The following is a 26,509-nucleotide window of genomic DNA, read 5'->3' as shown; positions in this document are numbered from 1 at the left end:
GTTTTGCCTTGTACCTTTATGCTAATGGCTTTGTGCATTTTCGAGCATTGCTTGTTTTCTTGCACTCATATCACTGTGGGAAAAATCTTGAAATCTATGTGATTGTTATAAATAGATCTTCAAACTTGTCATGAATGACTAGTGAATGGCTATGTTGATCTTGAGACATGCATAGACTTGTGTCTATATATCTTCCTACTATTTATTTTGTTTTTGCTAAAAAGAGCTCACCAAATGTAAATCTCCAAATGAAAAGAGATATGAGCTGCAAAAGTCTGTTGCACATTTTAGTATTCGACTAGGAAAAAGGGTAAGCGACTTTATATTAAAGAAAATGTTTATTCAAAAAGCCAAAGGCTTGTTCTTTAAAGTGAAATATCAAATATCACTCTCACAATGAGAGGTGATTGCCTCAAAAGATCAAAAATATCAAATGTTATGATTAAAAGTGGAGTCAAATGTAAAGCTCCAAGTTATGTTATCAAGTTTTGTGGGAGGTCATATATACATATTTCTATAATAGAGATGGGTCACATGATCTAGTGCTAATTGTGTATGTCTTGGTTGAATTGATCATTGAAGCTTCACATTAGTCTAAGGACTATCTCATTGTTGATATCCACACACAACACACAAGTTTATGTTCAATAAATGTCATATTCATTTGTGTGATTGTACTTGATGAAATGTGTTTTCACATGCTCAATCTTTGTTAATTCAAGCACAAAAAGATTTTTGAGTGTTTTAAGTGTTTTTGGAAAGAATTTTGTTTGAAAAATCTGAAAATTTCAAAAATCCTGTTTTGCCCTGTTTTGGCGGCTCAGTCGTGGGTATGTCAAGTCGCGTGCCTCAGTCGCGTCTTCGCGGGTCATTTTTGGCGACTTGTTCGCGAGTGGAAGGTCCAGTCGCGAGGGTTACTCAGAGATTTTCGCGGCTCAGCTCGCGACTCACTCGCGGGTAGACCTTCCAGTCGCGAAAAACACTTAGAAAAATTTTTCAAATTTTTGTCCTTGAGTGTTTTGGCGGCTTGAACTGGCGACTGTGTGGCGACTCAATCAAGTCGCGAAAAACGTGTGTTTGGCAGAAATAAGGGCAATTTTTAAATCGTTTTCAATTTTCCCTCGAACATTTGTGACTGTTCATCTTCTCTCTAAACTAACTCCTTCCTAAACACTCCGTGAATCCATTTTCAAATCTCATTGGTGCTTCATTTCTTATCCAAATCATCAAGAAAAGGTATGGGTCTTGCTTTCTCAATCTCATTTTTCCTATTTCATGGATATTTTTATTACCGTTTGGATTGATATTGTGTTCGAAACATTTCTCTCTTTGTGTGATGGGTATGGCTTGTTATGTTTGCTATTGTTCTCATCTGTTTTCATGTTGAGTGGTCACAATGTGCTTTTTCATTGTTCTGATATTTTCCTGTTGTTGAGTCTGAAAACCTTTTATTAAATGGGTTTGGTATGTATTTGACTTGCTCATTTCATGTGCTTGAGTGTTGATGTAGGATTTCGGTATTGGGCTACTGAGTTTTTATAACATAATGTGTGTCTCTCAACCATGTGCTCTAGTTTGGATGCTTTGTTACTTCATTTTGAAATATATTCCCATGTTCACATCTCTTGTGGAATGTTTTATGATATCTGTTCTTAATGTTCGAATGCTGTATCTGTTTGCATATCATGGTCATGGTAACCTGTCTCATTGACAGTTTTGTTAGTTGTTTTGTCTCTCTATGCCTTTGTGCACTATCACCATTTTGCTGCACCTGTCATTTTGTGCTCCTTAGTATTGTTGGAAGTTTGGTTGGGTCTGCACTATCTTCAGTTTGTATTTATGTATTGAAATTTTCTTTACTTCTATTAGCACTGAATCATGTTGACATTTATCTTGTGTTGTACTGGTGTTGGTTCTTTGCTGTGGGCCTGTTCTCTTGCAGATGTCACGTCAATCTTCCAGGGGTAAAGACATTGTTGCTGACGATCCAGCAACACCAGTTGCTAAAAGGACTCGACTATCATCACAGGCATCTCAAGACCCCAATGAGGATAGGTTCAGAACTCCGCTTACCTCACATGTCTACTCAAACATTTTTGACAAGTCAACTCCTATAGTGAAACGGGTGGTGGAGTTTAACACCTTAGGGACCACTTTTATCCCTTGAATCTTTGAGAAACGAGATTGGGCAAACTTGTTTGGGAACTTTGATGATCCAATGGATGAGCTAGTCAAAGAATGCTTCTCCAATGCAACTGATCTTGGAGTTCAACTCATTTTCTGGGTTAGAGGAACAGAGTTTAGCGTTTCCCCAGACTCCATCGCAGATCTTCTCGACATCACCAGACCTCAGAATGTGGATCTAACTCCTTACGATGAACGAACTCCAGAAGTTGAAGAAATTCTACAAATCCTAGGATCCGATCATGAAGTATCTAGTGCAGGAACATCCATCAGCACCGCAAAGTTTGCACCAGAGCTGACCACACTGAAGTTGATCATGTTCACCAATCTCTACCCACTGTCCAACACTACATTCATCAATCTTGGGAGAGCTCTATTCCTTTGTGACCTTATTACAGGAGCCCCCATTAATATATGTGCTCACATCTACTACACCTTAAGGAAGACCGTGGTTCGAACTGCAGCTCGAGGAATTATTCCATTTTGCAGTCTCATCATGAAGCTCATTCTTCGTGAAGGCATTGTTCCCCCTGTAGATGGAAAAATGTTGACACATCAGCATCCTATTTCCATGTTCACTCTTCAAGCTAGCAGAAGTCACTCCTCTAAAACACCAAGGAGTGCTCACATCTCTCCGGTTACTCCATCTGCCCCTGAATCAGAGACACCTGCACATACCACATCTACTTCGCGTGCTGTTCCTGAAGCTTCACAGGCTAGTATTCCGCAAGCACAGACTGCTCCTCATACTGATAGAGTCGGCAGTGTACTTGAGCATATTCAGAAACGCATTGATGAGACTGTGGCACTTCTCTACTCCACAAACAACCATGTTCAAATGCGTCTTGAGACTATGGAGAATCAGCTAAATGCTATTCAACAAAAGTGGGACGAGAGCCTTTAGCTATTCGTGCCAAAAAGGGGGAGAGCATTGAGGGAGAAAGTTCAAAGGGAAGTGTGCATAGTGATAAGGGGAGTACACACATACTTTTGTCATACTTTTGTTTTAAGTCTTATCCTCTAAACTTATAGGTTTAGGTTTATTTTGTTGGACTTTTAGTGTTTTTATGGGTTTGATACACTGTGTTTTTGGTGTATAGTTGTTTCTAACTCATAACTCATACTCTTGGTTAATCTTTTATATATTTTGATGATGTTATTCAGGATGTTTTGTGTTTGTACCCATGTGCTTTTGTAAGCTTTTAGGGTTAATGTTTTATGCATGGTTTGTAGGCTTTATGGTATGTACCTTGCTTAATGCAGCCTTTATGTTATGTTGAAATCAGTACTTTAATCTAAATGTCTTGCATTTTGATTTATGTACTGTCACTTTTGTGCCCTTGTGGATTGTTCCTAGATGCATATACCTTGTGTATTATGCATTGGTTGAGTGTTGAACATACAAGTGTCTTGCTTTGGGCTTGTTAACTTGTATGTCCTTGTGTTCATTCCAAGTGTGAATGAGCACTGTGATCACTACCTTGTGGTGCTCACTTGGTTGATCAAGCCATGGTTTGTTTCTTAACTCCATCTTTGCTTGATCACATATTGCCTATTTCATATGCATTTTATGATTTTCTACTTACAATGATCATGGTGTATTGTTGTGTTTCAGGAGTATTATGTTCATATGATTCAAGTGCTTCACAGTTTCTAGAGTTAGGTGTAAGTGAGTTTTGTTCAACTGTTCCCAACTCACATGTTAAGTCTAGAGTCTGTTTTAGGGTTTTGTCACGGAATAGCCAAAGGGGGAGATTGTAAGGTTGAATTTATTCAACCATCTAATTGGCTTTATTCCGTGCCAAATTTGCTTGTAATTCAGCATTTAGTAACCATGCATTTAGGTGGGTTTGATGTAAGGGTAGTGAGTGAGATAGAGTGAAGATTGCTCAAGAGTGTGCAAGAAAACAGAGACTCGCGGCTTCAAGCCACCAGACGCAGCACACGTGCCAAGCATGCTGGAAGGTGAACAGTCATGCAAGCAGGAGCACTACAGGACAAAACAAGACAATTGGCCATACGGTTATCTCACGATTGGATCTCGCGACTTAGTCAAGCCGCGAGGTCAAGCCGCGAGCCACCCCTGTTTTGTAAAACCAGACGTTTCACATTCCTCTTCCACTCTAATATAAATACCCCTTTTATCCACGATTGTAAGAGAGCTTCCAGAGAGAATTTTAAGAGAGAAACCCTAAAGAAAAACAAGATTGATTCACCCACAATCTATACATTAGAGTCTCTTCAAATTCCTCAACTCTCTTCCTCTCCATTGTCAAATTCTTGAGAGGCATTATACCAAACCTGATTCTCACCATTATCATTACTGTGAGAGAGCTGTTTGGATTTCTGGGAAGCAGTTAGGAAGGAACCAATCTTCATTGGTTGATGCTACGGTCTAGTAGCGGAATCCAGGAAGCTAGAAAAGAAAAAGGTTCGGCGCAACCTCGTTAAAGCAAGAAGTTTGGAGGGCTTAGGTGCACTGGGTAGATTAGGCTTGGAGGGTCTATTGCTGTCCATGTATCCCAACTGTATTTTCTAGTGGTTTGTTTACAGCTTGGAGGACGGCGGAGAGGTTTTACGCCGAGGGCTTCGGTTTCCTCTTCGATAACACATCGCGTGTTGTCTTTGTGTTTGCATCTTCCTTCCTCTCTATCTTTGCCTTTTTATTATCTGCTGTGGATTGTGTTCTATTTGGCTTAGATAGTTTTTAACCAATTCCATATTATAGCTTATGTTAAGTTTCCGCACACTTGTTGTTTGACATAATGCTTGAATTGGTTAAGTTGTAATTTGGGGGTTTAAACGTTCAAGGGTGTTTATACAAGTTTTTGAACTTTCAACCTTGTTGGAGTGGGAGATTGGAGGACTTAGGTGCATTGGGTAGACTAGGCTTGGAGGGTCCTTTGCTATTCATGTATCTCAACTGATTGTCTAGTGGATTAATTACCGTTTGGAGGGCGGCGGAGAGGTTTTTCACCGAGTTCTTCGGTTTCCTCTTTAATAACATATCGGTGTGTTATCTTGTATTTCATTCTTCTTCTCTACTCTTTTACCTATCATTTTACAGCTGTGTTATAATGATTATGGGTTAGAGTAGCTTGTTTGTTTATCCGCTCACATTTACTCTATTCCGCACTTAGTATAAGTTAGAGTAAAATCAACCGAGCCATAACTTTAATTTGGGGGTCTAAATAACTCTTGTGTTTTCACACATTTTCGAGCATTCAGCATTTCATCGAGCTTTGCACTGAAAGTCCTCTCCAATTGAGCTCTGACTTGAAACAGCTCTACTTCAAGCTTCTTGGTCCTTTCAGCCAAGAAATTGTTCTCAAATCACAATGCTCCAATGGTTTGATTAGCTTCATCAACCTTGGTAGAGAACTCCTCTCGATCTAGTTCCACATCACTCAGCTTCTTGGTGGCCAACCTATACAGTTTCTCATGCTTCTCAGAAACCTTGTACAACTTAGTATAGGCTGTATGGATGTCATCTTGATCGTCCATTTTCTCAAATTTGGATTCCACCAAGCCCTTTTCTTCTTCCACTGCTTCTACGATCCCCTCAATAGGATCCACTGTGGTAGTGAAAGCACTCAAGATTCTCTCGACATCACTATTATCTGACTCAGTTTCAGGCTCGGTATCACTCAAGGTAGCAGCAAGAGCCTTGCTTTTCCCAATCAACTTGAGATATGTTAGACATTTTTGTTTCATGTGTCCAAAACCTTGACATCTAAAACACTTTGGTCCGGAGGGAATAGTGTACTGACCGCCATCCTTAGCACCCTTCTTCCCTCTATCTTGACTTTTGAATTGAGAAGAGCTAGATTGCTTACGGTCTTTGTCAAAACCTTTCACATTGGCATTCTTCATGAACTTCTTGAACTGCCTAGTGATGTAGGACTTTATCCTGGAATCTTCATCATCTGAAGACTCATCAGTCTCATTAATTTTGGCCTTCAATGCCATACTCTTACTTTTGGTTCCTTTCCCAAGTCTAGTCAAACGCAATTCATAGGTTTGCAAGTTGCCAATCAGCTCCGTCAAAGGAATGGAGTCAATGTCCTTCAATTCTTCAATTGCTGTTATCTTGGCATGAAATCTCTTAGGGAGAGATCTGAGCACCTTTCTCACAACCTTGGGTTAGGGAATAGTTTCCCTAAGATTAAAGGCTGAGTTGACTATGTCCTTGAGTTTCACATAGAACTCATCGAATGACTCGTCCCTATTCATCTTGATCTCCTCAAAGCTTGTAGTAAGCCTTTGAAGCTTGGAATCTTTAACAGCCTTAGTTCCTTCATAGGTCGTCTAGAGAATGGTCAATGTTTCTTTTGCAGTTTCAGTCAAGAATATTTTCTTAAACTCCTCATTCGTGACTACACTGAATATAGCATTCAATGCTCTGCTTTTGAAGTTTGCCACTTTGATCTTTACATCATCCCAATCAATCAGCAGACGCTTCCTTTGGCTTAGTCCAGCCAATCTCCACAGCTTGCCATACTTTCTCATTTAAAGACTGCAAGAAAGCTCTCATGTGTACTTTCTAGTATGCATAGTTAGTGCCATCAAATAAATGAGGTATAATAAGAGATTGTCCTCTATCTATGACGAACAGGGGTCAATGGATCACACAACAAAGATTAAAACCTAATCAGAGTGTGCCCACTCTGATACCACTTGTTGGGTTAAAATGAATTGACACTTCGCAAATTAATTAATTACCCAAGTTAATTAATTAGATCAAATTACATGCAATGGCGTGGTAGCACAAACAAATCACCAAATAACTAAATGCATTAGAAAATAAATTTGACATAGGTGATTTGTTTATGAATGAGGAAAACCTCCGAGGCAAAACCCCACCGGGTGAATTTAAGGTCACCATTCCCGAGAAGCCACTAGTATCAATCACAAATAGTTACAAGTATAAGAAATCTTACCAAACCCTTTAGCCTATCCCAAAAATACCAACCTACAGTTGAACCCTTACCCCAATACCCAATTGGACTTGTATTGTAATGACAATCTCTCCATTCAATGCACAAATCCCAGTACGTGACTAACCAATGATGCACAGATCCCAGTATGTGACTAACTCCACCAACTTGAAGAAAATGTTGGCTACAAAGTTCTTCAGTTTATCAACAATGAAGATCAAGACACTCCTTGGTCACAAAACCCTCGGCGTAAAGGCGCAGTAGCTTCTTCAGAGGGAATGATGAACTAGAGCAATTTCTGCCTCCGGTCACACAATGCATGTATTATTCTTGCATCATCTTATGACGGCCCTTAAAATAATCCTTATATATGTCTAGGGTTGTGGGAAAAGAAACCCTACACAAATATGTAAGGATATGCGTGCAATCAAATCTAAAAACTCTGGTTTCGTAATTCTCGACAGATACAACTTGTGTCGAGCTTCAACATTATATCTCGATAGTAAGGATTCTGTCGAGATTTCTGTCGAGTTTTAATGAACAACACTTCCTTCACTTGTTTCTTGGTCAGAATTGCATGGTTTCAATACTTAACTTGAACACTTGTTTCTTGAAATACTAAACCCATCCTAGATCTACCTAATTACAAGTAAAGAATGTTTTGTCAAAGGATTAGCTAATTACATAAATATGTCCCTAACACAAACAAAAGTGGGTGTCCTAGAAGGACAAATATAGGTTTGGATTGAGTGTCCATAGTTCCATTAGATTGGAGTATGGACGACACACATGCCGTCAAGCAAAATTCCTAAAAAGGACTCGGGGTCTCATGTATCAAAGATGAGTGTGAACTCGCACAATATAGTAGGAATTAGGCTTGATGACATAAACAAGTAGAGACTCATGCATGAACATATACGCAAGCGTGCAAAAAGAATGCATAGAAGCAAAGAAAGCCAAACAGGTGGCACAAAGCAAGCATGGCAAGCAACATCACACAGGGCGGAGAAAGGGTATGCATTAAGCAAACTAGCATCATAGGGATGCATCTCACAAGTGGTTACACCCCAATAGGCCACAAGGGGGATGGATGTAACCACATAAGAACAAGCCCACAGGGGGCATAAAGCATGGCAAAGCCTAGATCTAGAGAGGCAAGCACATACATAAAGCATAGAAGCAAGCAAGCATACATATGCATATAGGGAAATGATCCAAACCCTTTGATATAGGCGTAGGCGTGTTGATGTAGGCCTAGACCAAGGGATCTTGATCTACACCCTGCCAATAAGGGCCAAAACACAAGAAAGAGAGATATCAAGGGACAAAAGGGCTATAGAAGAACATGGCATAAGCAACCAACGTATAGATATAAGCCCACAAACATGGCACGGAGTGCATAACACATACATCTAAACATAGGCATGGCAAAGAACACATAAGCAAGTAGATCTAAGCACAAACATGATGATCTAAGCATAATTATGTAGATCTAAGAACAAGCATGGAATTTAGACATATCCTAGCCCAAAAAGGCCAAGCCAACAACATCAAATAGATAAATCATTGAAAAAAGAAGGGAAACATGCTAGAAAAACCATAAAAACATGCTACGAAGCATAACAAAACAAGAACATGCTAGAAAAAGCAATAAAGTATATTATTGAGCAAGAAAAAGCTATGAAAAGAAAAGGGTGTGGATTGTAGCTAAAAAGCTACATCCACACCCCTAAACCTCAAATCCAAGGTACGGAACCAAGGAGAGGAAGATTGGGTGCAAGAACACTACCTTGTGATTGTGAAGAAAAGAGAATAATCAAAGGTGTTTGGGAGAGAAATTAGAGAGAAAAGAGAGAATTTGCCTAGCAAAATGCTCCAAAACTATCCAAAATCTTCTTCTTCTTTTTTGCAAAATGAGGGGTTTAGAAGTATTTATAGAAAAAATCTTACCCTTCAGCTTCTGACGGCCTTTGTATGCGTGCCGACTGCTGCTGGCGGCCACACAAGGGCCACCAGCCACCTCTACTGACATCAATAGATTTGGCTTTTTTTGGTCCAGATTTGGATTCGTATTTGAAAGTCTTTATGGACTTGGATTGAGCTGATCTCAATGTCCCTAGAAAGCTCTGGTTGTCTAGTTTCCTAAATACTAATTAAATTGAAAATCTGACGATTGGATCAAAAGTTATGGCCTTAGGAAGCATGCTGACGTGCTTTGTACAATTTTCTGGATATCTCAACCGTTTTAACTCCTGTTTCAACCCTTGAATAGTCGTTGGAAAGGGAGTTTAACAATCTTCACAATGACACTAGTCCCAACCCGTTCTGATGGTCAAATCAAAATTAGAGTTTCTAGTACCCCCCAAGAGTCAACCTCGAGTCAACTTGGTCAAACTTGACAAAAATCTCCGACTAACTCAGGTTCGATGTAAAAACATGAAAAATGTTGTTTTAGGATGATTTTGACCCAATTGGACTTTCAACCAACCTAGGGTTGACCAAGGGAATTTTGGTCATTATGACCAAAAAAGGCATTCAAGTGTTAAGATGCTCGAACAGGTTACACCACGTCATTCTAGATGTTTCCGTGGCCCCATAGAGAAAAGATAATATTTTTGGAATTTTTGGGGTCCGGCATGTGTGGACTAATGTTGTCATCACCTAGATTAGGTTTAGGAACCATATTGGGCCTTTTGGCCTAATCACTTGCACACATGGGTCCACGTACCAAATTATGGGTTCAAAGTTTGGGTACGGCTTGGGAAGCTATTAGGCACCCAAGATTGCCCGGCTTGTGGGCCGGCCCCCATTATGTGTTGCTAGGCCATATTAACTTAAAGAGTTTATTAAGAGAGCTATAATCCTTATCCTAAACATACATCATGCACTTAAGGAAATAACACACATAACATGTTAGAAACATATCATAATATAAAGGGAAACAAATCAAACACAAACAAACAAAATAAAATAAACATGGCAAGTTGACAATTAAATAAAACACACAAGGAAAGAAAATAAAATAAACTAAACACGGCAAAAAATACTCAAACAACATGGAAAATAATAAGACACCAATAATCAAATATCACATCACAATATAAAAGGAAACAAATAAAACACAAGTCAATCATATTATACTAAAAAGGAAGAAGATAACAATTAAAACATACACACGAGGAAAGATTATAAAGTAAACTAAACATGGCAAGAGATTCAAACAAACATGGAAAGCAATTAAACCTAAATAATTAACCTAAAACAAAGTCAAACATAATCAAATAACATATGGAAAATGATCAAAGATAATACAAGATTTTACCCTAATCTGGATTTGGGGTGCGTGCGCATACTCAAGTATGCGTATGCAGCCTTTAATACAAATTCAAAAAAAAAAAAAAAAAAAACTACATTTTTATAGATTTAATCAAACAAACATATAACATGTGAGATTAAACAAGCATGTTAGAAACCCTAAAAAACTAAACTAACCTAAAACATCAACATAAACAACAAACACATGAAACAAAACAAACAATTAAACTAAATTACATTAAATCAATAAACATGTTAAACTAACCTAGGGATTGGAATAACAATATAAGAACAAGAAGAACATATTACAAACAACCTAAAATCAGATTAATACATATCAAACATAATCATGAACATCAAACAAATCAAATAAAACAAATATAAAAACTTTGTTTAGAAATCCATGTGAATCTTATTGAACAAAGAAAGATTTCATGGAAAGAACACTCACCTTGCTTTAAATTATGATTTTAGAGTTTGTTTAACCAACCTCTCAGTGCCTACAACACAAAGATTAGATTGATAAGACAAGAATAATCAAAAGAACACAATAGTTTAGGTAATCACAACTCAAGAATAAAGTTTAATTGAAAAAGGTTTTTGAGAAATCAATTTTGGAAAATAATTTCTGCCGTAGAACTAACTAAAGAGAGGTTTTTAATTTGTAAAAAACGTGCTAAGGTCCGCCCTAGGGTTTTTGAAAAGAGAAAAAAGGGTTTTAGAGAATATGAAGGCCAAAAAATCACTCTCTCTCGCTCTGTTTGTTTCAGCAATAACATTTTCTGGAAAATAGTTTATTTTCTAGAGAGCATTTTCTAGAAAACTATCTCATTTTCCTGTGTTTGGTAACAACCTTGAAAATGGGCTTGAGAACCTTTTTTGGTGTTTGGTATCCACAAGTTTTAAAACATTTCTTGTATAATTTAAAATATGTATAATATGTGTATTGTGTAAACCCACCTAATATAATCAATATAAATAAATAATAATAAAAAACTAAGAATGAATTTGATTTTCAAACTAAAATTTTGACAACGGATACAATCAAAATTAGCTGTCCAATTTTCATGATCTCAAATACTCATCTTGTTCATGTATATGAATAGTATTTTTGATAAGTAACGTAAGAAATTTTATTAGAAAAAAAACCAAGTACACTAGAAGGGTACAATAGTGGCACAAATCAAGAGAAAATAATCATTATACTCATAAGTTCCATTTTAAATAGTTCAAAATGCCACATATGCCAAATAATTTTACCGGCAAACTAATCCAGTACAAATAGTTTGATAAATACCAAAAAAATTTATAGAACTGTTGACGGATCTATGAGGAGGGAAAAAAAAAACCTTATTTAAGAATAGTGTTATAGAGGGGAGAAGAAATAGGGAGAAAAAAGAGAAGAGAGACAGATAGAGAGAGAGAAATCTGTGGGAAGAGAAGAGGCCATAGGGGGTGACAGTGAGGATGTGAGAAGAGAGAAAAAACAAAGGGAAGAGAAGAAATGAGAGATTTTATTGTGAGAAAGGCTGAATGAGCAAAAAAAAAAAAATTGTTTCCTGAGTCAGAAGAAGATAATATTTATAGGAGTTATGTGCCACGTGAGAGAGAGATTGTTTTCCAAATATTTTTTTTTTGGAAAACAACCTATAGAAAATAAGCCTTATTTTTATAAGAGTTTTTCGTTGACTAAAGATAATTTTCCAATGACCAATTTTTTTTTATGTTACAAACACTGGAAAACGTGGAAAACTATCTTTATAGAAGGTTTTCCAGCGAAACAAACAGAGCATCTAGCTAAGATTTTGATTGAAGGCATAAGATGAGTATATATAAGTAAAAATTAGGGTTTTGGGGGCTTTTTAATGATCTCTGGACGTGCTCAAGGGTCTATGGGCCGACCCACATCAAATAATGATGTTTTGAGCCCTTAAAATGAAGTTTTAAAACCCAAAAAATTGGACTGCCTAGTTGGCCTAACTTCAAACAATCATAACTCACTCAATATAAGTCCAAATTAGGAAAAATTTGTGTTTAAATGGAAGCTCAGGATGTCCACTTTCCAATGAAACAAACCTTATTAAAAAATTATTTATGGATAAAAAGTTATGGTTAAACAGTAAGCAAATGTCATTTTTCAATATTGATTTCAAAGCGATTTGAACACTTTTGAGTTATGATTACTTCCAAACTATTGTGAATTCTTTAATTATCCTTGGTTGACATATGTCAAGCTCATCACTAGGGTCAGGGACCAAAATTTATTAACAGGTACAAAATGCAGTGTCTACAGTACTCAAATCGAGGGTGGACAAAATACGATATCTACAACTATTCAATCCATAATCTCATTTTTTATGCATTATTTTAAACTAAAAAACTTGAATTTAAACAATTGATTTGTTAGGATTATATTTTCTATGTAATTGGCTAATCCTTTGACAAAACATACTTTACTTGTAATTGGGTAGATCTAAGTTGGGTTTAATGTATCAAGAAGTATGTTGTTCAAACATATCAAGTGGTATCTTTAAAGACATGAATATTGATCTAAGAAACAAGTGAAGAAAAGCTGATTCATTATGTCTCGACAGAAGCTCGACAGATACTATTATAGAGGTTAAATGAAGAAGCTCGACACAAGCTCGACACAAGCTCGTTCTATCAAGAATTACGATTTCAGAATTTCCAAATCTGAAATTCGGCTTATGCTATTTTATTTGATTAGGGTTTCTTTTCTTAAAACCCTAGGTATATACATAAGGAAGATTTTAAAAGCCATCATACACAGATACAGAGATCTAAAACTCATATACTCTAGGAGAAGCTATTGAAATCTTCCTAATCATTATCATTTATTAAGTGAAGAACTTTGCAGCCAGCAACAATCATTCAAGTTGCTAGAGTTAGTCATGTATTGGAATCCATGCAAAGGAGTTAGTCATAGATTGGAGATTTGTGCAATAAAGAAAAGAAGGCTACTAAAAGATCAAGTCCAATTAGGTATTGGAGCAAAGGTTCAACTGTTGGTTGGTATTTTGGGATAGACTAGGGTGATGGTAAGATTCCTCATACTTGTAACCGCTTGATAATTGATTAGTGGATTTTTGGGAGTAGCGACCTTAAATTCACCTGGTAGTTTTTTTTCAAAAGGTTTTCCCCTTTTGTCAACAAATTACCATGTCAATTTAATTTCTGTTGCATTTAGTTTATTTGGTGATTTGTTGGTGCCTCCACGATTTGCATGTAATCTGACCTAATTAATCAACTTGGGTAATTGAATTATTTAACCGAGGTCGAGCTATCTTAACCCAGTATGATTGACGACATGACTATTAATCTTTGATCACGTTAAAGTTTTGCAAGCATGGGGAATATATGAAGATAATGTAATCTAATGGTGGATTTGTCAAAATTCGCAACCAATTAAAAAATGTTAAGTGGGGCAACATTGTTTAGAGTTACACCAGGTGTAACTTGAACCCAGCCACTCATTTGGGTTCACCCAACCCTATATTTAAATTTATATGCAACACTTCTCTCTTCTCTTCTTTCCAAATGAGTGGCTTCATATATGTGGCTATTGCACCACCGCGCACCCTTGGTGCGATGGTCACTCCACAAGTATAAGTGCTTGTAGGGTGTGGGGGGCAGGGGCCAGGGTTCAAGTCTCCAAGAGGGAGTTTCACACATATATACACTTAGATTAGGCTAGAGTAGAAATTCTATCTTGTATAAAATAAATATATATATATATATGTGTGTGTGTGTGTGTGGGGGGGGGGGGGGGGGGCTATTGCATTTATGAACTACAGGATCTCCATTGTAGACCATCTTGTTTGTCTAAATTCCTTCCTTCATATTTCTAGACCAGCTGCCATTAAGAAATTGACTATTCCTTTTCATGCTCTTCTGGATCTTCGATTAATGCCACTTTGCAGGAAAATTAGAGTTAATTTTAGAAAGAACAAGGCATTAGGTACTAGTGTTAAAGTTTTTAGGCTAATAAGATTTATGTGTTATCTAGTTCTCACTAGAAGTTATAGTGTATATATGGAACCTTGGAAGGCCTTTTTTAATTTTGGGTTATAGGAGGAAGAGCATGAAGGTCTAGGCAGATGAGAGAGAGAGACAGAGAGACAAAGAGAGAGTTTAATGACTTCCGTTTATTTTTAGAAGAGAATTTAATGACTTAATGATGTTAGATTTGACATGGCACTAGTCTTTTCTTAACCATCAGATCTAATGGAAATCAATGGTTTAAAAAATGTGTAACTCTTATAATGCTACATCATGTGTAAATTGAACTTATCTCTCTCTCTCTCTCTCTCTCTTTCTCTCTCTCTCTCTCTCTCTCTCTCTCTCTCTCTCTCTCTATATATATATATATATTTTGAAAATTTCAATTAAATTTAAAAAATGAAGTCTAATTTTGCACCATATGTCAAATCAATTTCTTAACTTTGGTTCAAGTATTTATCAATCATTGCAACAATCGATGATTTTCTTAGTTTTATATTAAAAATGTGACACTAGTACACCACTTTCAATAAAAAATATTTCTTTTTTAAATATAAGAATTCTATAGCACATATTGAACTTTTAGTTTTAATTTTTTTTTAAAGATTTTAAGACAACTAGACAAATTTTTATTATTATTACAGAACCTTATCATTTGAAAGATGGAATATTATTTTAAATTTGAATTGAGTAGGGAAATTCAAAAATAAAATCTTTCTAAAACTACAGTTAAAAAACTTATATCGTAATTTTTGCATCACAATAACAAAAATCAAGTTACATAAGCATGTATTGATGGTGTACCATAAAATTAACTCCAAACTCGTCCAAGACAAGAATAGAAAAATGACCTCATGTAAAATGCTAGTCCGAGATAAGGTTGTCCATCCAAGAAGTTATTTGGACGACCTCCATACTTCCCAAAGCATGTCTCACTCTCTATATATGCTTTGGACGACCTCATGTTCTTATTGCGGAACACAAGTAAAAATCGAGGTTCATTACCAGAAAACGCTCGCAATGATGGTTATGGACAATAAGACCGGAAAATATAACTTCCATGGCAGTTATAGAGGTTAAATCCGAATCTTACGACCTCCACAAATGTGGGGGAAGTTACAAAACAAGTAACTGCTTCCATAGCATTATATAAGCCCTTGTCCCTGACAAATAAAGGCAAGTTATTCCCTTTAACACAAATCCCAGAAATTTGGAATTCTAGATTTCGAAGAAACTAACTTCACCATTGGAGGGTTTATGGCCAATCAACCTCGGTCTCCTTTGATTCTTTGTTTTCCTTTTTCAGGCCCTCCAAATCATTCAAGTCCGAAACATCCAATCTACTGATTTTTCAAGCATCATCATGTATAATTTCCATTTTCTACTAAAGAATATTCTTATAGGAATGTTTTAATAGTTAACAGAATATAATAATGACCATATTTAGCTTATGTAGGAATTATAAAAGGCATCGAATTGCATATTTTTAAAATGTAACCATGCATATGCATGGAGGTACAAACTAATTGAGTATAAAGATAAAATAAATTAAAATAAATTAAGTATGGATATGTAAAAAAATTATTGTACGCATAAATCAAATTAAAGGGCAATATATCCATAACAAGCATAAATTTATACATTGATTAACTCTATACCCATTTATCCATCAATATGTGATTATGCATATCAAGGTAGACATGATAATAGTGAGGTATAGTTGAGGATCTGAAAAACTAAAATCTTTAGGTGAAAATAGCCAAATACCATGTTTTGGCAAAATTTGTGGCAAACTAGCACTGTTTCAGAAATATTTAGCAATCTACCACTTTTTTAGTACTCGAGTTCCACAAAATTGATTTCTAAATAATACTCAAGTTCAGTGAACTCGAGTTCCTAGTGAGTCACCAGCATAGCATTGCTGACCTGGAATTTTTGTAATTAAAAAAATAATGTGGTACTTGATAAAGAGATACTCGATTTTAGTAATATCGAGTACCACATTATTTTTTTTAATTACACAAATTCCAAGACAGCAATGCCATGCTGGCGACTCACTAGGAACTCGAGTTCACTGAATTCGAGTACTATTTAGAACTTAACTTTGTAGAACTTGAGTACTAAAAAAGTGGTAGATTGCTAAATATTTTCGAAATAGTGCTAGTTTGCCACAAATACCACGTTTTGGCAAAATTTGTGGCAAACTAGCACTGTTTTAAAAATATTTAGCAATCTATCACTTTTTTAGTACTCGAGTTCACTGAACTCGAGTTCCTAGTGAGTCGCCAGCATGGCACTGCTGACCTGAAATTTGTGTATTTAAAAAAATAATGTGGTACTCGATATTACTAAAATTGAGTACTTCTTTATAGTACTCGAGCTTCATAAAGTTGAGTACTTCTTTATATTACTGAAATCTCTAGCTACCCTTAACAACAATAAAGGAATAAGACAAAATCCACAGTCTCATCACATGCTCTTATACTTACCTCTTATTCACTCAAAAACCACAAAAGCAGTACTCAAGTGGCAAGCCCTATCCTATCCTGATATCTATGGCACTAATGCAGTGGTGGCTCTAAGAATATTTTTTAGGGTTGTCACTAAGAAACATAAATTATACAAAATTTAATAAAGAGATAACTTAAATATATTAATGTCACCAAACAAAAAAAAAGTATTACAAGTTTTTTCTATTAACAAAGAGAAAAAGAAAAAAAAAATTGATTGATAACAGAGAAAGAGGGAATTGAGAATGCTGAGATGAGAGTAATAAAGTAAGAGAATTGAAATAATAATAGAGAAGAGAAAGAAAAACCGATGATATTTGCTATAACTACGAGTTGAGTCATTAAGAAAAGCGAAATTATTGCAACTGTAAAGAAAAAAAGAGCATAATTACCGGCACTACCAAGGAAAACTCATGAACTACAATATTATTCTTGAGTATCTTTTTCAAGGAAAAATGAAAATAGAAATTATTTTTATATAATAGGTTGAAAGAGTTACAAATTTTAATTTTTAATTTTATTTTTCTTTTTGAAGAGGGTTTTTGTTGAATAATTTGTTAACTCATTTTTGTTTGGTTTAGTCCTGTTATTTTTATTTTTTTATTTTTTATTTTATTTTTGTTGTTATTTGTGCTTTTTTTTGGTTATTTAAGGGGCTTTTTTTTTTTTTTTTTGGGTTTAAGGGGTTAAGGATTATGTTTGTGGGGATAGCATTGTTTTTTGAGTAACGCTACATCTACAATATTTTTAAAAAAAATCTTATGCAATAATTTGCGATGAGTGGGTTAAAAACTGATGTCAATATTGAGCCAAAATTAGAATTAGTAACCGTTTTCCACTTAATATATAAGATTTGTTATGAAATTATTGTAAAAATATTGTGAATGTAACATCACTCTTATTTTTATTGAACCAAAATTCATATAATTTTCAAGTTAGGGTAGTCAATATTTTTATCAAGATGGTCCAAATAGGTTAATTTTGTGTGTGTGTGTGTGTGTGTGTGTGTATATATATTGCGAGTATATCATATATCATATACTATATATCTGTATATATTAAGAGGATTCAAAAAGTTAGTTATTGTTTTTTTTCCTGTCAAAAATACCCCTAAATAAACTAACCAACAACTTAAAAATGGGGTTAAAATAGTAAATTAGCAAAAGAAAGTTAGTTATTACTTTTTTTACTGTAAAAAATACCCCTATCTAAAACTTAAAAATAGGATTAAAATAGTAAATTTACAAAAATAATAAATTCCTACTTCTATGTTGAAATGCCTTCCTGCTTCTAATAAACTCCTACTTTTTTCGTTAATTTAAATTCTTACTTCTACTCTCCAACTCCCTACAAAATAGGATCACTTTTTTGTTAATTTTAAAACTCCTCCAATCTATAATTGGAAAAAGTAGAAATCTTAAATTATAATAAATGCAAAATATTAATATTTACCAAAAAAAAATAAAAGAGCATCTGAGCACGCGCTCTAGTCATATATATATATATATAATAACAGAAGCCTTAGGGTCCGTTTGGGAGTTTATAAAGGAATGGAATGGAATGATCATTAAAGGAATGGAATGGAATGGATTTAGTAGGGAAATGAATGGAATGGAATGGAATTTAAAAATTTTGTTTGGCTGTTATAAAATAAAGGAATGAAAAGAAATTGAATGGAATGGAAAGTAAGTAACACCGTTTGGAAGTGATATTGGAAGGAATGAAATGAAATTATTTTATAATAACATTACTATTATACCCCTCATTTTAAAGAACATAAAAAATAATCAATGAAAACTTATAATTGCTAAAAAATAAGTTATGTATATTTCTATGTTGTAAAGCAATTCACGCATCACATATTTATTTTCAACAAAATTAATATTGTCTAACAATGCAAACAAATATCTTTAAAAAAAAAATTCCGATAATGAGTCTTGCCAAAACAAAAATAAAATAACATAATCTATTTCAAAACTAAGGTTCGCCAAAAAATCCCACAATTTTTTAATTTTTAGGCCTAGACATCAGTGTCAATAAGACACATTTGCGCTCATGATCTGGGCAACCAAAGAACATCTCCTTATATGTTGGATTTTCCATCAAAAATATGTAGGCCTCAGTATTTGATATTGGATCTAAGTCCAATACGCCCAAAGCTGTGTGAACTTCTACTCCATATAACTTTGAAAAGCACTTTGCCATAACCTGAATCGCCCTATCAATTGCCTTTGATACATTATCAAATGACTGGGAAATTACATTCCCGAGTTCATCATCTTCTGCCAGTCGTCTTTTTTTGCTTTTAGAAGACATTGCATCTTGTGATGACACTTGAGAACATGCAACATTAATTTCTGGTGACCTCTGATCATCTTCTACTTCAAAGTTCTCCAAAGAAACTTCATTTTGAGATATCAAATTATCAATCTCATCAATAGTGGTCGATGCAGCATACCTAGCACGTTTCTCCTTTGCAGTTTCAGCATGATCACCTTTTGCTCTATCTTTAGCCCAAAGTTGTGCCATCTTAGAGTAGTTGGGTATAGGTGTTGTCATCCACTTCTTGGCTGAAGGTTGAAACTGTTACAAACCAAGACAAATGGTTAAACAATAGATATAATTATGTAACACAAAATTAAACTCACAAAAAATGGTAATTTACCACTATGAGTGGCTCCCAAACTTCTGGTTTAGCTGTCCACATATTTAAAGAATCATTCCATCCAAAACCACTCAATCCATCTTTAAATATGTCATAGCATTCATGAAAATTCTTCTTCAGTGTCTTCTGTTGATTTTTCACCTTATCCTTGTTACTCTCCATGTCAAATTTTTCAACCAACTCTTTCACTATGTCATCATATGCCTTAAAGGTAAAAGTTTCATTAACTCTATCACCTATGATCACCTGATGTAAAAAAGCATTCACTAAAGCATCATCCATAACATTACTCCATTGTACTTCTTTGCTTGGATTTCCATCATTCTTCTTTGATATCTTACCCATGCTATAATTAATAGGACAAAAAACACATATAAAATATTGTGTAAATATTAATATTAATTATCAAAAGATAGAGAGCAATATCAAAATGAAAAGAGAAATTTGCATAACATTTAGGTCTAAGTAATTGAAACATAGCATAGTCTTAAACGACATGACAACAATAAACCCAAAAGCTATCACATTTGGACATAGTTTTGCCACATGGCTGATGCTATAGAATCTCTTATAATATCTCCTCGCCTAGCATCCTCATCATCTTCTCTTGGAGTAAGGGCCACACATTCACAATGAGAATGCAAAACCTCTTCATCAACTTCAACAATAAGACTTTCATCAGGATCGACACCCATTAAATAATTATGAAGTATGCAACATGCTAAAATGATTTCATTTTGAGTGTTAACACAATAATTAGACTTTGTAGTACTTGCTATGATAGGAAATCTCTTTTTAAGTGCACCAAATGCTCTTTCAATAGCAGTTCGCAATGACACATGTCGCAAATTAAACAATTCTTTAGCATTTTCAGGGGGACGAACAGAGTACTCTTTTAAATGATATCGCACTCCCCTATAAGGTGCAATCAGACGACTTCTATTCATGTATCCCACATCAACAAGATAATATTTACCTAATAAATAATAACAACCATTAATTATATACTACAAATTTTTTAATTATAAAGAATACACCCTAATACATATTTGAATACACCCTAGTTAAAGCACTCTTTATTATTATTGAATCTGATGTAGTTCCTTCCCAACCTGGTAATACGTATGTGAATTTTAAATCAAATGAGCAAGCTGCCAACACATTTTGCGTTGTGTAACCCTTCCTATCCCAATATCTTGGTGCATCCTTATTAGACACTTTGACACGAACATGTGTTCCATCAAGTGCCCCAATACAATCCTGAGATTTAACATTATCTCTCAAAACATTTACCTTAAAATATATTTGTACTTAACTACTATCAAATATAAATTATATGCATGATATATTTACCTTAAAATATGGGTTGAACCTACTACTTTGCAGTATTTCAAGTGGCACTTGGGTTCCATCAGGTTATCGAAGGAATTGATCCTTTAACATAATTATTGATCTTAGCACGTTATGAAAATGGCAACTAATGGTCTCACTGGAACGACAAAAAAAGAAGGATATTGTACGAGTCGTTTGATTATGTGCTAGCATGTGAAGAAACTTGCCAACTTGCTCTTCAATCGTGGCACTCTATATGTCTTAAAGATCACCATCTCTCTGCAAAATGTCATGCAAATGTTGAAAAGTTTGTGGACCCATGCGTATTACATCATAGCATTTTTCACTATTCCTAAGTCGAGACATTAGTTCATCACGAACATTTTGTCTTTCTATGGTTGATTGTGTAGGAATGTGGAGAACACGTCTTCTTTTTAGTCATTGCCTTTGATGGATAATGTAACACAAATAATGGCATGCAGCATGAACCAAGGCTAGTTTCCGCATAAAGTTCAAAAAAATTATGGTCTTAAGTACCTCATCATTCAAAATCCATCTAAGTAAAAAAATAGTTATGTTATTAGTCCAACTTAGAAAATTATGGGCAGATATACACACATACATAAATACATTTAAATCTTTATTATTTAGCATTGTATCTCAACATTGATAAATAAATATATAAAATATAACATAAATATGGTAATCCTTTAATTTCTTCTTCTTTTTTTTTTTTTTTTTTTAAAGAATGTGATAATCGTAAAACCATCTATTAGGGGTTACAAAAACACATCCTAGTAGACCATGGTCTTAGACAAAACCACTGGTAATCCTTATTTGTAATAGTTGCTTGTGCTTTCTCATATAGTATAAATTGGTCCCAATGCCTAGCATTTTAGCAAGTCAATTGTAAGAGAATAATAATAAAATAACCATGGCAATGAAAGTAACTCTCTTTGTTTCCCTTATGGTTGTTGCTCTAGCAATTCCAATATCTGGAGTCCAAGCCTCGGGTTTATGATATTCTCATCTACGACAAAGTGTATTGCCTAAGTAGTAGCAATATAGGTGCCAATGGTATCAACAAACGGCTCGTTTTCCAGAGTAAGTTTGTTCGACGTTGTGCCCATTCCTCCTAATTATGAGGGAAACAAAAATTTGAGATTTTGAGGGAAAAGGGAGGAATAAGCATTCCCTCCTAACCATTCCATTCTCTTCCACTTAAACTCCCAAACAAGGGAATGGACCTTTCATTCCCTCCGTTAAAACTCCTAAACAACGGGAGGGAAGAATATTCTAAAAATATTCCTTTGATTCCATTTCATTCCATTCTACTCCTTCCTCCCAAATGGAGCCTTAAGGAGGAGCTGCCACGTTAGGAAAAAACCACATGGTGCGTTTGGAGAGGTTCCTTTTCAAACACCAACCCGCTTATCCAAAAAAAGAAAAAGAAAAAGAAAAACGCACACCCTTATTAAAACACAAGCCGCTTATCCACCCAAAAAAAAAAAAAAACCAAACCCTAAAACCCAAACCGTATTTCCCAATCAAAATTCAGACTTAAACTTTCGATTCTTCGCTGCACCTCCATATACACACAGATCGAAATAGAGAGGCGACGAGGAAACGGGGAAAGAAGCAGAGAAAAAGAGAGATAGAAATACGATACACAAAGATGGAAATAGAGGGAGGCGATGAGGCCTGCGACACGAACAGAGAAACAGAGAAGAGAAAGAGGCAAAACACAATTACTGTCAGATTTTCCGCCGCCATCCGTTTCCTCGCCAGACTCAAAACATTGAAACTGCAAGCATACACAGGAATTGAGATTGAGGAAGAGAAATCTAAGTGCCATTAACTCCGTTCAGGCCATTTACCTGCCATCATCAAATCGCCAAAACTGCCACTGGTTATTTTTTTCCCCTTTCTTATATCTGGGTATTTAATATGACTTAGTTTTTGGGTATTTTGGTTGGATAGGTATAGATTTAGATATTTGCTTTGATGTTTGGGATTTTCTGTTACGATTTGTAGATTTTGATGTTGTTTGTTTGGTTCTTTCCTTCTTGCCCTAACTCACTTTTTCTCTCTTGCTTTTCGTCTCTGTGTCTTTCCCAAGAAAGTTGTGATTGTATATGCTTTGTTATTTGTTATTTGTTATTTGTTATTTTTCTATAAAGAGTATAACTCAAGGGATTATTCAGTTTGCGTAATTAGAAACAATGAGGTTTTTGATTGGTTAGTTGAGAAAATGGAGGATTAAGTGAGGGAATGATGAGGGAAATTGGAATTTGTTTTTGGTTCAATTGGGGACTAATTGAATGAGCAAAGTTTGAGTTTTTGGTTTTGTTAGAAACTAAACAGTAAAAAAATGTGTGAAAGGTTATTAATTTGATGCTTCATTTGTTGCTAGAATTGTACTGGAAAAGAAATAAATGTGAACAATATTAAGGCTTTTACTATTGTTCTTATTTTAAATTTTATGCTTGGTATTTGACGCGACCCTTTTTTTATTAATTCAAATACTTATCTTAGGAATGCTAATCTATCCCCCCCCCCCCCCCAAAAAAAAAGGAATGCTAATCTTAGCAATTAAAGAAAGTTTACATTTTTTTTCACACATATATAATCTTCTCTGTTGCCTATGACATTCACATCAAATGGTATTTCCTCACCCATCTATCATCCGCTTCTCTCATCTATATCTCCATTCACTGCTCCTCTAATTTTCTCTCTTTTTTTTTTTTGCAGATCAAGCATAGATTGTTTCATTAGCTTCAGAATTCCTATCCACAATCCATCTTTTCTAAGTGAGTTATTTTCTTAAAACAATGCTTACTCCTAAATCAGTTTTATATATGTTCATGATTATTGATATGTAGATTATTTATAGCTTTAAGTTAAAAGACCCACACGATACATCGTTTCAGTAATCTTAAAATTTTAACTTTTAGTGCTACAACACCGTTTAAAAGCCTCTCACTATAAAAAATAAAAAATAAAAAAAAAATAAACCGCTTAAATTACAATCAAATGCTTGTTGAACATTGAATTTACATTTTAAACCAGTTTAGTCTTGGTCCTATGAGCATTCGACATTACAAGCTTTTTTTTTTTTTGCTTCTCACCAAATTCTGCCCATGCATGTTTTTGCTGCATATTTCAAAATTTTAAAAAGTGAAAGATACAGAGTTGTAGATACAAAGGGAAGGAACCAAATTGATTCAGTAATGCCCCCCTGTTATAATACTAATAGTTAAGCTGATGGTTTATTAAAATCTCATGTCATGCCACGTAGGATAAATACGCACTTAAACTTATACCTCACGTACAGTTAAAAAAGAGAAAACACGTTATTCCACTTAATGTAACAGTAAGTTAATAGGTATTTCCTATTAGCGTAGGGAGCAGAGAGTATTTTCGGAAATGGTTATTTTGAATTCGTGTCTTTTGGAAATCCAAATTCTGATATGTGATTATTATTATTAAATCTTTTTTTTGTCAATTGGTATCTTTGATCATTTGGTTTTTGTTAAATTTCTGATTCAAAATCTTGGTTTCTTTGTTTATGCTTACCTTTTTGGTAGGGTGGTAGGGCTTCCAAATTTCCATAGACATCGATTTCATGTCTGACATTGAAAATTTCATTGCAATGTGGCAACTGTGGAATGACAATGGTTAAACACGCATGCAAATGTGGATTTAGCCCTATAGATTTTTTTTTCTTTTTTAAATGCTTGATGCAATTATTTCCCACCCCCTTATTTATGATGCTTTGATATTGAGTATTTTTCCTGTCATCTGTTATTAATTTTTCAATTTCCCTAGATAGCAAAGAGTAGATGAGAGAATCAAAAGCATGTCCAACAAAAGTTACTAGAAGATCTAGGAAGCAAAAAACTCATTCCAAGTTCGCTGTATTGGACAAGGGAACCGAAATCTGTTCTAATTTAAAAGAGATCGGTGACTCAAATATGTTGACACCACACCAAATCCGAGATAAGGTTCTGAAGGATGGCTAAAGAAGAACGAGAAGACTATATCTAGGTAATACTAACCGTTATGCTCGCAACTAAATTGGTTATGAATAAATAGTTTAGAAGAAGCTATAATTTTCGTATATATTAATATTTTTTATTTTTTATTCTTTATTCTTTATAAACCTGAGTGGTTCTATCATCTATTACTTAGATTTGGAAACTTGATCCTATTGATACAGTTTACTGAATACATTTGACGACATTTGTTTCTCCTAAGTGGTTATGTTTGAAAAAGTATGAAGGATTTGTCACTTTGCTAAAACTGTGAAATTTGAAAGTATAATGTTATTTACTTTTACGTTTGGATAGAGATTATTTCTTAAAATATTTTTAACTGTTGATTTTTTTTTTTTAAAAGAAAGTTTTAATTGTTGATTTGATTGTTTACAATACTCGGTTTTATAGTTTTTTAAAGTTGTATTCCATTCTTAAAATTAGACTGGCAATCTGTTTGGTGCTAACAATTAAAAAGTAAAACAAAGGTAACCAGTTCTCAAGTTCGTTTCATCGTACCCTTTTGTTATTTACTTTATTTTTTGTTTTCTTTCAAATTATGAGAGATTTAATATTCTATATTTAGGTTATGGTTTTATAATTGTTGGAGGATTTGTTTTAGTTTATTTATACCATATTTTTCATTAAATTTTCGGTTTTTTCATAGGATATTCTAAGTATCCTAATACTTATATCAACATGAAATTCAAGTGATGTAATATTTGTGATTCCAGTTTTGAACTCAGTTGTAATTTAACCTAATGTTGTTTGCTTAATTGTAGTTATGGTTAGGGTGTTTTTAGGTAGATCTTGCTTACATCTCAATGTGTTAATGTCATTCTTTCCATCTTATCATTTTCTGTGTCTTTGTTCAATTGAAGAAAACATTTTCTGTGTCTCAAGCCAATTAGCATGAACAAGGAAAACATTTGGAGTTGAGAAATTCAAAATGCAAACATTTGTATGAGATGACCAACTTTTCAAAAACTAAGGAAAGTTGTTCATCTATTGTGGTTGGTCCTCATATTTTTTCTTTGTAAAAGTCTAAGTTGTTCAAGTATTAGGAAAGCCGTTAATCTATGAAATAAATAAAAAGGAATAGCATAATCTCAACATATATTCTTCATTCTGATCGAACCTGCAATTAGAATTCATCTCCATCCAAACTGAACAAATATGATTACCACACAAACATTCATTTTAAACTCTCTCTTTTTCTTCTTTTCTTTTCTTTTTTCTCTTTTGGTGTTTATGTAGGTGATTTTGCAGATTTGCCTGCATTTAAGTATATCTTACATGCCCACATTGCCTATGATAAACCAAGAACCCAAGCTACAAATAAATAAATGCTATGAACAAAATGTTAATGTTGTTCTAGATGAAAGTAGAGCATTGTATAGACGTAAATACTTCATATATTCTATTTTTATTACAAATAGATCAAATCAGTTGATGTTTGTTTTGTATTGCATTTATGATTTTGTAATTTTTATAGACTTGAAGCAGGAGGTT

At 34.5% G+C, this 26,509-nt stretch overlaps 2 protein-coding genes across 2 annotated transcripts; both read right to left on the bottom strand.

The window, feature by feature from the left end:
* Window positions 1-18,973: 18,973 nt before the first annotated feature.
* On the bottom strand, window positions 18,974-19,976 carry LOC115985069. Its single transcript, XM_031108040.1, has 2 exons — window positions 19,632-19,976; window positions 18,974-19,549 (listed from the first exon to the last, which is right to left on the bottom strand). Exons 1-2 carry the CDS (start codon window positions 19,974-19,976, stop codon window positions 18,974-18,976), a joined length of 921 nt encoding a protein of 306 aa, XP_030963900.1.
* Window positions 19,977-20,152: 176 nt separating this feature from the next.
* Window positions 20,153-20,578, bottom strand: LOC115985068 (putative nuclease HARBI1). Its single transcript, XM_031108039.1, has one exon. The coding sequence runs from the start codon at window positions 20,576-20,578 to the stop codon at window positions 20,153-20,155; it is 426 nt and encodes a 141-aa protein (XP_030963899.1).
* Between the last annotated feature and the right edge of the window lie 5,931 nt (window positions 20,579-26,509).

This window comes from Quercus lobata, chromosome 4, assembly GCF_001633185.2.
Source record: "Quercus lobata isolate SW786 chromosome 4, ValleyOak3.0 Primary Assembly, whole genome shotgun sequence".
NCBI lineage: Eukaryota > Viridiplantae > Streptophyta > Magnoliopsida > Fagales > Fagaceae > Quercus > Quercus lobata.
This window is presented reverse-complemented; position numbering and strand designations above follow the sequence as displayed.